At 51.0% G+C, this 12287-nt stretch overlaps 7 protein-coding genes across 7 annotated transcripts; 4 read left to right on the forward strand and 3 right to left on the reverse strand.

Moving 5' to 3' along the window:
- Positions 1–22: 22 nt before the first annotated feature.
- Positions 23–933, forward strand: QC762_706030 (uncharacterized protein; the record flags this gene model as incomplete). Its single annotated transcript, XM_062893454.1, has 3 exons — positions 23–153; positions 298–349; positions 446–933. The coding sequence occupies 3 exons, from the start codon at positions 23–25 to the stop codon at positions 725–727; spliced, it is 465 nt and encodes a 154-aa protein (XP_062739256.1). The 3' UTR covers positions 728–933.
- Positions 463–4086, reverse strand: QC762_706040 (uncharacterized protein). The gene is made up of 3 exons (XM_062893455.1): positions 1677–4086; positions 968–1612; positions 463–913 (listed from the first exon to the last, which is right to left on the reverse strand). The coding sequence occupies exons 1-3, from the start codon at positions 1819–1821 to the stop codon at positions 909–911; spliced, it is 795 nt and encodes a 264-aa protein (XP_062739257.1). The 5' UTR covers positions 1822–4086; the 3' UTR covers positions 463–908.
- On the forward strand, positions 3639–5847 carry QC762_706050 (uncharacterized protein). The gene is made up of 2 exons (XM_062893456.1): positions 3639–5295; positions 5380–5847. The coding sequence occupies exons 1-2, from the start codon at positions 5196–5198 to the stop codon at positions 5400–5402; spliced, it is 123 nt and encodes a 40-aa protein (XP_062739258.1). The 5' UTR covers positions 3639–5195; the 3' UTR covers positions 5403–5847.
- Positions 5848–6114: 267 nt separating this feature from the next.
- QC762_706060 (uncharacterized protein) lies at positions 6115–8697 on the reverse strand. The gene is made up of 6 exons (XM_062893457.1): positions 7576–8697; positions 7410–7522; positions 7175–7354; positions 6798–7122; positions 6518–6736; positions 6115–6430 (listed from the first exon to the last, which is right to left on the reverse strand). The coding sequence occupies exons 1-6, from the start codon at positions 7771–7773 to the stop codon at positions 6383–6385; spliced, it is 1083 nt and encodes a 360-aa protein (XP_062739259.1). The 5' UTR covers positions 7774–8697; the 3' UTR covers positions 6115–6382.
- On the forward strand, positions 7576–9950 carry RPL10A_2 (60S ribosomal protein L10A). The gene is made up of 5 exons (XM_062893458.1): positions 7576–7923; positions 8631–8980; positions 9050–9128; positions 9199–9491; positions 9553–9950. Exons 2-5 carry the CDS (start codon positions 8962–8964, stop codon positions 9813–9815), a joined length of 654 nt encoding a protein of 217 aa, XP_062739260.1. The 5' UTR covers positions 7576–7923; positions 8631–8961; the 3' UTR covers positions 9816–9950.
- Positions 9951–10263: 313 nt separating this feature from the next.
- NPY1 (NADH pyrophosphatase) lies at positions 10264–11667 on the forward strand (the record flags this gene model as incomplete). The annotated part of the gene is made up of 1 exon (XM_062893459.1): positions 10264–11667. One exon carries the CDS (start codon positions 10264–10266, stop codon positions 11665–11667), a length of 1404 nt encoding a protein of 467 aa, XP_062739261.1.
- A 270-nt stretch (positions 11668–11937) lies between these two features.
- On the reverse strand, positions 11938–12280 carry QC762_706085 (uncharacterized protein; the record flags this gene model as incomplete). Its single annotated transcript, XM_062893460.1, has 2 exons — positions 11938–12128; positions 12214–12280. The coding sequence occupies 2 exons, from the start codon at positions 12278–12280 to the stop codon at positions 11938–11940; spliced, it is 258 nt and encodes an 85-aa protein (XP_062739262.1).
- Positions 12281–12287: the final 7 nt, after the last annotated feature.

Below are 12287 nucleotides of genomic sequence, written 5' to 3' on the forward strand. Positions count from 1 at the left end.
AGTAAACAAAACAGCCGCCAAAATGTCCTTCCTCGGCCTCGACCTCGCCTCAACAAACTACTCTTACTACTCCATCCCCGCCGCCCTTCTCATCACCATGGCTCCCAATGTGTACGCTATGGTGTTGGCGGGGAAGAATTATGATTTGAACCAGTATGTCACACACACACACACCACCATCTCACCCTTCATAACCCTCGCACTTCAGCGCCGGATTCCTCGGCTTCTTTCTCGCCCCCATTTCAACAAATATCTTCAATCAAGACATGAAAAAAAAAAAGCTAACAGAAATTGTAGACCCCGCCGCACAGAAGAGATTTGTGCCAAAGATACCTCCATGCCCAAGCCCGTATGCACCCTACTACCCTCACATATCTCCCGCCCTCTCTCACTCAACAAGAAAAACCCCAGTGAAAAAAAAGCACAACACTAACAAACCCCCCAGACCCTTCAAAAAATCTCCCGCGCCAAAGCCGCAACAGCAAACGGCTTCGAAACCCTCTCTCTCTACGCCGCCTCCGTCGTAGCAGCCAACGCCTCGGGCGTCGTCCCCGTCTCCAAGCTCAACACCCTCACCCTCGGCTATGTCGTCTCCCGCGCCGCCTACAACTTTGTCTACGTCGTTGCCCAGGACAACAAGAAGCTAGCCGGCATCCGGCCCCTTGTCTGGGCTGCTGGCGTGATCATCATTATGAATCTGTTTGTGAGTGCTGGTGGAAAGGTCTAAGTATTTTCACTCTGTAAAAGTGAGAGAGTCATTCCGAAGGGAGAAAATGCAAAGGGGGGGTTTGATAAAGCGAAAGGGGGGTTGTGTATATGTATTTCTTTGTGCGGCAAGCACACCTTGTATATATACAAGCTCATCTCATTTTCCCCCAACCATCCCCATCTCCTCCTTCGAAGTTCGTTTAAGCTATATATCATTGTCAGCAATCACTTCACAACATCTACACCCAGAAAAACTCACCCGGCCCCCCAATCTTGGTCGTAATCGCCCCATCCTCAATAAACACCCCCGAAAAGTAATAATCCTCATTAGTATTCGGATACCCACTCCTTGGCAGCTCCAACACCCCCAAATGCCAATCCTGCCCATTACTACTCGTCGACACACCCCCCACCGGCGCAACCACCTGCTTCAAATCCGCACCCCCCTCACTATACCACAACCCAACCCTGTTCCCGGAGAAATCAATCTCGTACGCAAAATTATGCCACACATTCGCCTTCCACTCGCTCAACTTCCACTGCGTCCTCTGGTTCGTCATCCACTGCAACGCCGGGTTCGCCGCCCCCTGCTCTCCCGAAATCCACCCATACTTTAATTCTGTAAAGTGCGACTCAAAAAAGCAAATCTGATGCTCCTTGTTCACCGACGGCGCGTTGGTGTCCCGCCGCGAAATCGAAAAGTGGTAAAACACCTTCCCGCGGTTGATCGCCGCTTTCGTCTGGGGTATCAGCTCGATCCGACGCATCGTCTGGCCGTTCCAGTAGGCTGTGCTGTCGAGCGTGAACCGGGCGCCTTGTTTGGAGACGGTGTCGTTGGGGTTCTTGTACTCGGGCGAGAGGTTGATGTAGCGGTTTACCGTCCCAGAACCGTGGATGTAGTATTCTTTGTTTGTAAAAGCTCATATCAGCCACCATGTAGTTGGTAAGAAGGGGAAGGGGGGACATACGATAAGGACCAACTTGATTAGCCCAAGACCACTTGTTCAGATCCGCCGAGGAAGTAAAGTCGTTGAATCTTCCATCCCAGAGAACAGCACCCTCAACGGCAGCAACACCACAAAAGGCGGCGGCCAACAATGTCGACGTCTTCATTTTGTCGTTGAAAAACAAGCGCAAACGGCCAAAGGGTTTGGGAAAAAACAAATCGATCGACAACTCGGCATTCACTCGAAGCTTATGTATACCCCCAACCCTTTCTCCCCCGCATATTCGCAATCCATTTTCATATGTGTATGCGGGTATGTATGTATTCACGGCACCATAAAACTCCGGCTGGTACCTATATAAAAAGGCACGACGGTCCGCGCCCGACGAGGAATATACAACCTAGTCGCTATATTCCCGAGCCTGCGGATGTCAGCCTCCGGAAACTTTCCAGGGTCAGAACAAAAGTGGGCGGTTGGGTGATCTGTTGATCGATAACTAAGTGAGGAGAGAGAGCGGAGTGGTGGTGAAAGAGGCGGGTGTTAGAGTACAAATAAAAAGGGACAGGCTCAGGCTAAAGTCGGATAGGCCGCGTTTGTGATGTCCTTCGGCATCTCTGCAATCAATGAGATCTGCCCCGTGTAGTGATGTGGGGAGAGGCTTTTATGGGATAATAGATAAATGTGTTAAAGGGCGGGAATGAGTTATTAGTTGTATTGTCTGGGAATGACGGGCTGCCCCATAGGGGTATAGATGAGGTGGACATTGCACACTTTTTGCGGTAATAAATGAGATGGATAGTTTGCGATGGATTCCATAGGTGTTTGGCTCATGTTTGGGGATAACTGTCAGCGGCGATGGTGTAATCTCTCAGGGTAAGTGCTGCTCATGTTTGCTTATCAGCAGGAGGTTTAAATATTATGGAAAATCGAGAGATCAGTTGGAACAAGGGTCAATTAAAGAGTGATAGCGTTAGGCAATGCTGAACGGGAAATCTATGGAGAGATGATGAATGTGGAAGCAAAGGTCTATCATCACCTTGCTCTTGCCTTACTTCCATGGTAACGTAACAGCAATATGTGCCAGACAGGAGCGACTTGGGAGGAGATTGACGACCACTCATCAGCGACCCTAACCCTACCCATCTTGTTGGGCAGGTTGAGAGCAAACTTGAGTGAGTCAACAAGATTGGTGTTATGAGGTGAACTACCAGTGTTTGAGAACCTGAAAAACTAATTGTCTGATGCTCATCAGTGAGACAGAGAGCATGGTGGTTGTGTCTGTAATCAACGACTTGACATCAAATTCAAACCGATTCAGTTCGATTGACGCAGTTGACAGCATTAGAAACATTGCAAACTCGCAAAATGGGTCAATCGCAGAAATGCTATGCCATATTCCAAACTCGGAGCAACACAATAGGCCACAACCGTAGCTTCAGACGTAGAATTTTTACAAGCTTGTCAAACAGCAGCAAACAACTCTCGACTTGTTTTGACAGCAGGGACAGGCAAATCATTCGCAAACACAAAAATACACCTGTTGTGGGTGATGAAATGTCGAGACCACCCCACAGCTCGGACCTAGAATGGTCGTAGTCCAAAGCCATAATGAAAGGGATAAGGTGATCACTTCGATTTAGGAGGCCGGGAACGGAGGAAGATCCATAGAGAATAAGAATAACCCTCAGCAAGCCACATTGTGGAGCCGCCATTCGCACCAATACAACCCGTCGTCAATTCCACTTGGCGGTGTAATATTGGACAGACTGCATTGATGTGTAGATAAAGAAGAAAAAAAGAAGAGGAGGAAGTTGGCCAGCCTGACCAAGAATATATACTCAAATTTTTGGCTGCGCAGAAAGTGGGGCTGCTGAATTAGGGCTAGTGCGGGTCTGTGGGTGGGCGACGATACGAGATAAGGATAAGGATAAGGATAAGCTTTTTTGGTGGGGTGGAGGGGCATCATCCGCCTCGAGCTTCCTTCAACACCACAACTCAACAGTTCTTATCATGCCCCATCTACGAGAGATTCATGGTTCACTCGATTTGGAAGCCGCCGTCCGGCATCTGCTCGGCCTTTCTTGACTCGATACGGACAGCCACGACAGCATCTGACGGGCGGGTGGCTGCTGCAGATGGAACACATGCTGTGGCTGCTTCTCAGATGGGCAATTCTCCCCCAAGTCAAACGTTGAGCAAGATCCGCGATCTGGTCTGTTTCTTTGCCTGGACACTGACATGAACATGCGACGAGACATCTACTGCCGGTGCCACAACATCCCAGCCCGCTTGTTCGGAAGGGAAGCCGATGGGAAGCACAGAACAAAAACCCGATTGTCCGCTGTCGGAGCAAGGCCCGACATGATCCGCTTGATCTGCTCGGTCCGCTGGGACATGAAAGCGCTCGCCGGCCGGCTTCTCGGGTGGACACATGAATTGTCCGTTGCCGTTTCATGTCTTCCGAATTGCATGTGATGAAGCCATATGGAGCGAGCTACATCACTGCACCTGTCACCCCTTTCCCAGAGTCATCGACTTGCTGCGGTCGATCATCACGGCCTTCCCGCCACGAGCGCTTTCGTACTCCCCCAGAAGTTGAGCTATCACCGGGTGACTGCTGCTGCCTTCCATGGACTGCCGGTGGTGTCGACGGAATATTCCGGTGTCGTATGAATGGGGATCACAAACTCCATCACCAACTCCCAAAACGAACCAGCTTTCTGCGTCTCCTGCTTCTTTGGGAATGTGTGTCATGGAAGCCAGCCGCAGAGCACTGCCTAACGATGAAACTGGCGTCGTCCAACCATTTTCGTGGCAGAGATGCTGATCCCAGCAGCCGTGGTTCCTAGCTTCAGGAGAGCCCAAGGTTGATCACCTCTCACGCTTCACATAGCTCGGACTCTTGGAGGGTGTTATAAATCGCTTTTCTTGGCCAACTCGTAGCTGCTTAAAAGTTCCCAGTTCTCCTTTCCATCAACCAGGCGCAGCGGTTACGTGGCAAACCTCCGGCTTGGAATTGCTGGTGATACAAGCACAAACGTTGCCCGCACACACCGGATACGATACTCCTTTCGGCGGGTAGTAGCACAGAAGAAACGAGCCTGCCCGTGGCCGTTGATCCGCTCAGTTGACGGAAGCGGTGTGTTCTGCTCTTGTGATGAATGATTAGCATGGTCCTGGTTGTGACAGTTCTTGTACCATCCTCCGCTCCCACATGCGCGCGAGACGGCGACGGCACGGGATGGGTTTCTGGCAAAGGGGTAATATATATATAGGGGGATTGCTTCCTGAAGGGATGCTCGAGTGTCTGATAGCCATCTTATCATATTCTGTGCGCGGTTGACATTCATTCCATTCTTCCGAAGCTTTGACAAATTCTCTCGACCGGGCTCAAATGCATTAGAGAGCCAGACTTTTCAACCACGTCCTCAGTAATAGCAACATTACCAACATATACTCTCATCCACCGCAGCAGAATTGGAACCTCTCTCTCTCTTTTACAAATCCTGCTCTCCAAGCTCCAGACGCTCAATAAACACAATGTCTTCGTACGCATCTCACCAACCACAAGCTCCCACTCCTCAAGGAGGCGAGGACTCGTCGACCAGCTCGGGGGGAGGTGTCACTCCTATTGATCCCCGTATGTTACCTATCTCAAGCAACCATCGTGGGGGGGAAGGGGGAGCCGGGGGGTAAATGGTGACTAATCCGTTTTTGATGCCAGAGTTTGGGAAGAAGAAGCCCTAAAAACCATCGTGCTCAACCTGTTAACATGGCAACCTATACCTTTTTCTTTTTTTCTTTCATTATGGGACCACACTGGGGGCATAAGGGGAGATTTGGGAAACAGAGAGATACCCCTATACACTATCCTACACTCGCTTTGTTTTGTTTGTTTGTTTTTTAATCTCTAATTATTAATGCACTCGCTCTCTCTCAGGGGTTGTTGGAGTTGGGGGATGAGGGAAGTTGATGGTGGGTGTTTCATGGCCAAATGCTTGGTTAGATTTAATTCGAGTAGTGTTGGAGGGAGAGAGGTTGGAGATGGTACAAAAAAAGTTGCAAGGTGCAGGGAATGCTGATGATAGGAATAATTGCAGAGCAGGCGCGTTCGAGGGTTTAGGAATAAGAGATACTGCCTACCTAACTCAAGATTCTCATGCCAAAAACGGTTTCTTGACAGTTCGTATGCCAAAAGAATGGCGATGATGCTATTTTGTGATGTTTCTCACAGTAATGTTGGTGATGATTTCTTGGTGTTTTTCACCTGCAACGACCCGGTGGCTGAGCCAAAATCCCAACAATCCGGACATGTAAACAAATGTACTGCCTATTCCCCAAGTCCTACAGCAACGCAACGCAACACGCACCGTGTTCCTGGGATGGTGCATGACATGACATGCCAGCAAGCCACACCGACCGAAAAGAAAACCACAGTCCACAGAACCAAAACCCGCCCCCCCACGCATGCAGAGTTCCCCCCCTGTTGTGTCATCACACAATACAGAAATATGTGGATTCTTTAATAACTACAAGGCTTCGTCGGGACCAAGTTACACCCAACCCAAGACAATATCCATACCCGCCCGGCGAAAAATCTCGTTAAGACGGGGGAGATGAGGACAAAGAGATGGGAAATTTCCTCCCGTGCTCCAAAATAAGCAAAAATCGTCAGATTGAGTAGAAAAGACGGACCACTGGTTAGACTTTGGGCGCGGGTGTCGTATTCATATACCGCCAGGATGGATTGGTTGAACGTCGTGTCTTGTAACGCCCTGAACCAAATCAGCTTCCGCCGTAGGAATAAGCGCCCGAACTCGCCACCATGCGTTATGAGATAACTGGCGGATGTTCAGGCGTACCGCATTCGTAGGTGGGCTCGGTAATGGTTTGTTTAGGTTAGGGAGAAAATGGTTCTTGTCATTGGTAGGTAAGTACCCCGACTGCTGGCTCTTGTTCGCTTGATGAGAAGGTCGATTAGGTTTGCTGTCAGAATCAGCAGCAGACGGTTTCTCCAATATCCGGAGTCGTGGAAAGTAGCGTGCGAAGAATGGTTTGGTGGCTGCGGCCGAGGCGCAAATCTATCAACAAAGGATTAGATATTGGCTCACATGAGGAAAAAAGTTTTTTCGTATCACCTACGATACCAAGAAAAAGCTCGACTGCGCCTGGAAACCTGGTGTCGTACAGACGCCAAGTAATATCACCATCCGGACTGGTGACCATTACCCAGGTGAGATAGGTCCTGACTGAGCCAGCGATGCAGACGAGCAATCCACCTGCAAAAAGTAAAAGAATCGTGAGACGTTGGGGGAGAGGCAACTGAATACCCAACACCATCTTGACGGGGACGAAGACGATGAGGAAGTCCAGGATGGTGTTGATAATACTGGCAACAATAACGTGAAGCCCTTGGTTGATGCAGCGCTGTGGCCCAAGAGCGACTGTCCAGATGTCGGATATGGGTCTCTGCTGGTCAGTATTCATTGTCAGACCACCATCCGGGAGCAGAAACCTACGAGCATTGGAATATCGTCACGAGCACAAACACAATTGTATCGAGTGTTACCACCCCGGATAGGACAAACACAACGTGCTTGGTCCGGCCCCTCGAGCAAGCAGCTACTCTGTAGAGGAGAGCGAGAATGGAAAGCTTGGTGAACCCTGTTGCCAGGGCAAAGAGAATCTGCTCTGCAAGGCTGCGGCCGAGTCAGAAAGTTGGTACCATGGAAGACGGCAATGGGCGTAACCTACCCAACCTGCAAACTCAGCATCACCAGTTCAGGGCGTACATCCCACGTGTGACGATCTGTGTCGAGTCTGAAGTGACCTATGGCCTGGAGCACCACAAAGGCCACCGCGGGTACCTGGTAAAGCGTTAGTGTTGAGTGCTAATGCATCCAGACATGGTTTGAATAACGTATGCAAGGCAGATCAGCACGTCGTCGTGACCGAAGCCGTTGGATATCTTCACGCGTGTATAGATTCGTATGGCGAGAACAACCCCTGCTAAACTCAACAGAAGTAACCCGACAATGATGTTGCTCGGCCCGCGAGTTTCTGGATCAACATGATTCGATGGAGGCCAGGAAGCAGTTATCTCTGCTGTGATCCGCATGCTGTGTCTGAAGGTGTAGCAGGAAGGGCCAGAGTGCGGGTTCCACGCAAGCCGAGATGCTGGTCGGCCTAGGCCAGGGCTTCGCCGAGGACATCTAATGGGCAGCGGTACAAATATACCATGTTTCTTGACCAAGACCTCGAAGAGCTAGTTTACTTCGTTAGGCAGTGTCAAGAGACCTCTTGATAACACCACGAATTCAGTTGAAACAAGACCTCCATGCACTAAAATTGATACAGCGAACTTCACGTGCAGTACTGGAGCTCTTGTAAACATGCATGATGCTCGGCGTGATTCTCGAGTCCATCGGCAAATGGTGCCGGTAGATGGTGTATGAAAATGTTTACAGGAACTGAACTAGAGAGGTGAGCCAAGAGGTCGGAGACGCCGGTGACTGCGATACATGACCATCACTGTGACCAACCCGAGCACTGACAGCTCAACCCTTGTGCGGATCAAGTTTCAAACATGTGCTTCCTGCCAAAGAAGGATAGGAATGTACGATGCTAGCCTTGGGAGATCTCGACCCGTCACTTGAAGGCGCATGGAGATGTGGGGTGGTAGGGTCGTGGGGGTACAGCCACTTGCTTGACAACCCATGACTTGTGCTTGAAAGCACAGCAGCTCTCAGACGGGATGTGAGTAGCGAGGAGGAGCTCTGGGGAAACGCTGGTCACCAACACCAACCAACCGGCAGTCTTCCTGTTGACTCTCGAGAACATGCAAGTCTGATCGGGTTCACTTGACCCGGACAGGTGATGTTTCAGGGTGGCTGAGGCGCACCGAGCACCGGTGGTATTTTTTTCAGAATGCAACTGTGATGAGCTCTCGAAGAAGAAACAACATATGCTTGCAAGTGTTGAATATATCTTGTGATCCAATACTGAAAGACGTGAGTCGATAGGTAGGCGAAGGTAACGGTGAAGTAACAAGTGAATGGATGATGCAAGTGCAACGGCGGACTCCCAGGACTTGTCGTTGAATCCAGCTGGTGACCAGGTGCCAGCCGAGATCCGGCCCGCCACTACGCCTTACCTAATGGGAGCTAGTGCCACCCCGCCAAATCCACCCACAAAAATTCCTGGGATTCGCAAAATCACTTTTGATCTTGAATTCTCGGCTTTCTCCTCGTAAACGACCGACGCAAAACCACACCTATAGAAGAAATATCTACAGGAAGACGGCAAAATGTCCAAGATCTCCGTCGGTACGCACCATCAACGCCCACCCAGTCAACATCTACGATGAAATGGCAATTGAACTGACTCTGTCGCAGCCGGTGTGCGTCAGCACGTCGCTGAACTCCTCGAGTACAGCAATGAGACCAAGAAGCGTAACTTCTTGGAGACTGTCGAGTAAGCCAGCAACCTCCTCCTCGAAGTGAGGCTGCCATCATCGAAAATATGTTGCTAACAGCCACCAAAGGCTCCAGATCGGTCTCAAGAACTACGACCCCCAGCGTGACAAGCGTTTCTCCGGCACTGTCAAGCTCCCCACCGTCCCCCGCCCCAACATGAGCATCTGCATCTTGGGTGACCAGTACGATATCGATCGTGCGAAGCACGGCGGTGTTGACGCCATGAGCGCCGACGATCTCAAGAAGCTCAACAAGAACAAGAAGCTCATTAAGAAGCTCGCCCGCAAGTACGATGCCTTCGTTGCTTCCGACACCCTCATCAAGCAGATTCCCCGTCTGTTGGGTCCCGGTCTCTCCAAGGGTATGTTGTGCTGTCTTCCCAGTCGAGGTAACTTGCGAATACTAACTTCTTTCGTGTGTAGCTGGCAAGTTCCCTACCCCCGTCTCCCACAGCGATGATCTCTCCGCCAGAATCACCGAGGTCAAGTCCACCGTCAAGTTCCAGCTCAAGAAGGTTCTTTGCATGGGTGTTGCCGTTGGCAACGTTGGCATGACCCAGGAGCAGCTGATTGCCAACATCATGTTGGCCATCAACTACCTCGTCTCCCTCCTCAAGAAGGGCTGGCAGAACGTTGGTAGCCTTACCATCAAGGCTACCATGTCTCCTCCCCGCCGCCTCTACTAAACTGGGAGGTCAAATGGTGTTGACCGGGTCTGGAGGGTTACGCTGTTCAGGCCCCTTTTTTGATTCGGGCGTAGATATGATGACATGAAATCACAGTAATGAAATCAGATTTAGCCTGCCTTTTTCTCACTGCCATTGTGATTGTGAAGTTCAGCCGTGTTTGGTGATTTGTAGGTACTGGCTTACTCCGCGTGGGGCGAATGATCTTCGGCCGACTGCAGTTTTTGATGCCGAGACTCCATTGTAAATCCGGGACTAACCTGTTTCCCCAAGCGGTGATGTATTGATAAGCAAGATGGACCGCTCCGGCTCCGGCCGGCTCTGCCAACGGGATTGGGAAAAAGCTCAGCCAAAGAGCCCCGCCCCGCCCCTGCGCAACCTCATAGAGTCGGGTTGGAATTCCGTGATCGAGCCTCGATATCATATCTCTTTTTTTTTTCTAATCTTCATGCTCTTGTTTCTTTCGCCAAGAACCAGGACGAGATTTCTCAAGCTCACACAATCTACCACTACCACGCTCACATTTCGCTACGCACACACAGAACGACGCTCCCCATCACCAGCATCACTATTAGCATCATCGATCAGCAAATACAAACCCGCCAAAATGGCCGCCACTACCGCCACGCCCGACCTGCCCATCCTGCCTCCCGAGGACAGCCACCTCACGGCCAAGTTTGGCAGGGAGACGGCCAACTACTTTTCCGGGTCACCGCTCAACAGGCTTTCCTTTCTTCGGACTGACCATGCTTTTCTCGCGCCGGCGTTCAAGCACCCGTCTGCTAGCTTTTTGCTGTTGGACAGTCTGGCTCCGCTGGTGAAGAAGGATGACACGACTCAGCTGGCGTTTGTTTCGCTGGGGGAGATTAGGGACGGGTTAGGGGGGGAGGATATTTTTGAGAAGACGGAGGAGGAGCTGGTGAGGGAGTTCAACAGTGAAGATGAAGAGCGGATTGTTGTTTTTCTTGGGATGGATGAGAGGGGTGTTTTGGGTGGTCATGGGGGACAACAGGGTGGGGAGAGGTTTAGGTATAAGGATTTTGAGGGGGTGCCGTATTTTGCGGTTGATGTATCCAGGTGGGAGGGGAAGGAGGGATTGAGTGAGAAACTGGAAAAGGAGAGGGGTGCGATGTTTTACGGGGGAGGGCCGAGGCATATGGGGCTTGTGGCTGGTCAGGCGGCTATGTATGGGTATGCGAGGGCGTTGGTTGATTGGAATGCGAGGACGCCGTTTTGTGCGCAGTGTGGGCAGAGGACGTTGAGTGTGAATGCGGGGACGAAGAGGGTTTGTCCGCCTACTGATAGGGGGGTGGAGAGGAAGGCTTGTGCGACGAGGGGGACGGTGAGTAACCACTCTTTTCCCAGGACGGATCCGACGGTTATTATGGCGATTGTTAGTGCGGATGGGTCGAAGGTGCTTTTGGGGAGGCAGAGGAGGTGGCCGAAGTATTGGTATTCTACACTGGCGGGGTTTCAGGAGCCGGGGGAGAGTATCGAGGAGGCGGTTAGGAGGGAGGTTTGGGAGGAGAGTGGGGTCCAGGTTGGGAGGGTGGTGCTGCATAGTAGTCAGCCGTGGCCTTTTCCGGCGAGTTTGATGATTGGGGCTGTTGGGCAGGCGCTTCCTGGGGAGGGGGAGAAGATTTATCTGGGACATGATGCTGAGTTGGAGAGCGCGAAGTGGTTTCCTATGGATGAGGTTAAGGAGGCATTGGCGAAGGGGACACATAATATGGGGGATGAGGTGCCGAAGGAGTATGTTGAGGGGGCGTTGAGGTTGCCGCCGCAGACGGCGATTGCGAATAGGTTGATTAATTCGGTGGTGGAGGGGTGGTGGGTTGCGTCGAAGATGTAGATAGAGGTCGTGTTTGGTCATGTTTTGGCATAGCGAGCACTGAATAGAGATCATTTTTGCTTGACTACGTGTATGGCCATCAAGGGTGATGTTCAGCAGTAGGACGTAGAGCCCACCTAAGACACCGGTAAAGTTGGCGCGCGGGCGCTTAGAATTCTCTCTATCGAGTCTCCCTATCCTCTCTTGAGCTTTCAAGCTTGATGGCCCGGAGATCTTGCACAAGCTGTCAGTAACCACAATGGCTTTGCAAAGAAATGTTGGAAGCCTCCATCACCAGTCAACGAAAACCATGCGAACGCGGTCTGGCTCCAAAAGGAAACAATGACAGAGGTAAATCCATTCTCCTCTAGCACTCAATATGACCAACATGGCGTAGAAAAGCCATCCATATCGGTTGATTTTATGGTGCGAATTTAAGTGTAAGGAGAAAAAAGAAAATCTCAAAAGTGAGCCGTCACATTCTGACCCAAGTACATAATTGAGGTGAGCGGTGAGCGGTGGCAGAATTGAGGGCAGTGGGGTTCTTTTCAGAGGTTCAATACTCAGCATACGCACTGACCACATCCACGATGAAGGCAGGAACGAAGTAGGTCTTACTCAGCGCTTTCCTCATCGTGAAC

Source organism: Podospora pseudocomata, chromosome 7 (genome assembly GCF_035222375.1).
Source record: "Podospora pseudocomata strain CBS 415.72m chromosome 7, whole genome shotgun sequence".
Taxonomy (NCBI): domain Eukaryota; kingdom Fungi; phylum Ascomycota; class Sordariomycetes; order Sordariales; family Podosporaceae; genus Podospora; species Podospora pseudocomata.

What these genes read in the sequence shown, in the direction of transcription:
- QC762_706040 (XM_062893455.1), bottom strand. Translation starts at nt 1,821, where the DNA reads ATGAAGACGTCGACATTGTTGGCCGCCGCCTTTTGTGGTGTTGCTGCC. An exon ending in TAATCAAGTTGGTCCTTATC is followed by an intron (nt 1,613 to 1,676) that starts GTATGTCCCCCC and finishes TTACAAACAAAG; the next exon opens with AATACTACATCCACGGTTCT.
- QC762_706050 (XM_062893456.1), top strand. Translation starts at nt 5,196, where the DNA reads ATGTCTTCGTACGCATCTCACCAACCACAAGCTCCCACTCCTCAAGGA. An exon ending in TGTCACTCCTATTGATCCCC is followed by an intron (nt 5,296 to 5,379) that starts GTATGTTACCTA and finishes TTTTGATGCCAG; the next exon opens with AGTTTGGGAAGAAGAAGCCC.
- QC762_706060 (XM_062893457.1), bottom strand. Translation starts at nt 7,773, where the DNA reads ATGCGGATCACAGCAGAGATAACTGCTTCCTGGCCTCCATCGAATCAT. An exon ending in ATGCTGAGTTTGCAGGTTGG is followed by an intron (nt 7,355 to 7,409) that starts GTAGGTTACGCC and finishes ACTCGGCCGCAG; the next exon opens with CCTTGCAGAGCAGATTCTCT. An exon ending in GTGACGATATTCCAATGCTC is followed by an intron (nt 7,123 to 7,174) that starts GTAGGTTTCTGC and finishes TGACCAGCAGAG; the next exon opens with ACCCATATCCGACATCTGGA.
- RPL10A_2 (XM_062893458.1), top strand. An exon ending in AACTTCTTGGAGACTGTCGA is followed by an intron (nt 9,129 to 9,198) that starts GTAAGCCAGCAA and finishes CAGCCACCAAAG; the next exon opens with GCTCCAGATCGGTCTCAAGA. An exon ending in GGGTCCCGGTCTCTCCAAGG is followed by an intron (nt 9,492 to 9,552) that starts GTATGTTGTGCT and finishes TTTCGTGTGTAG; the next exon opens with CTGGCAAGTTCCCTACCCCC.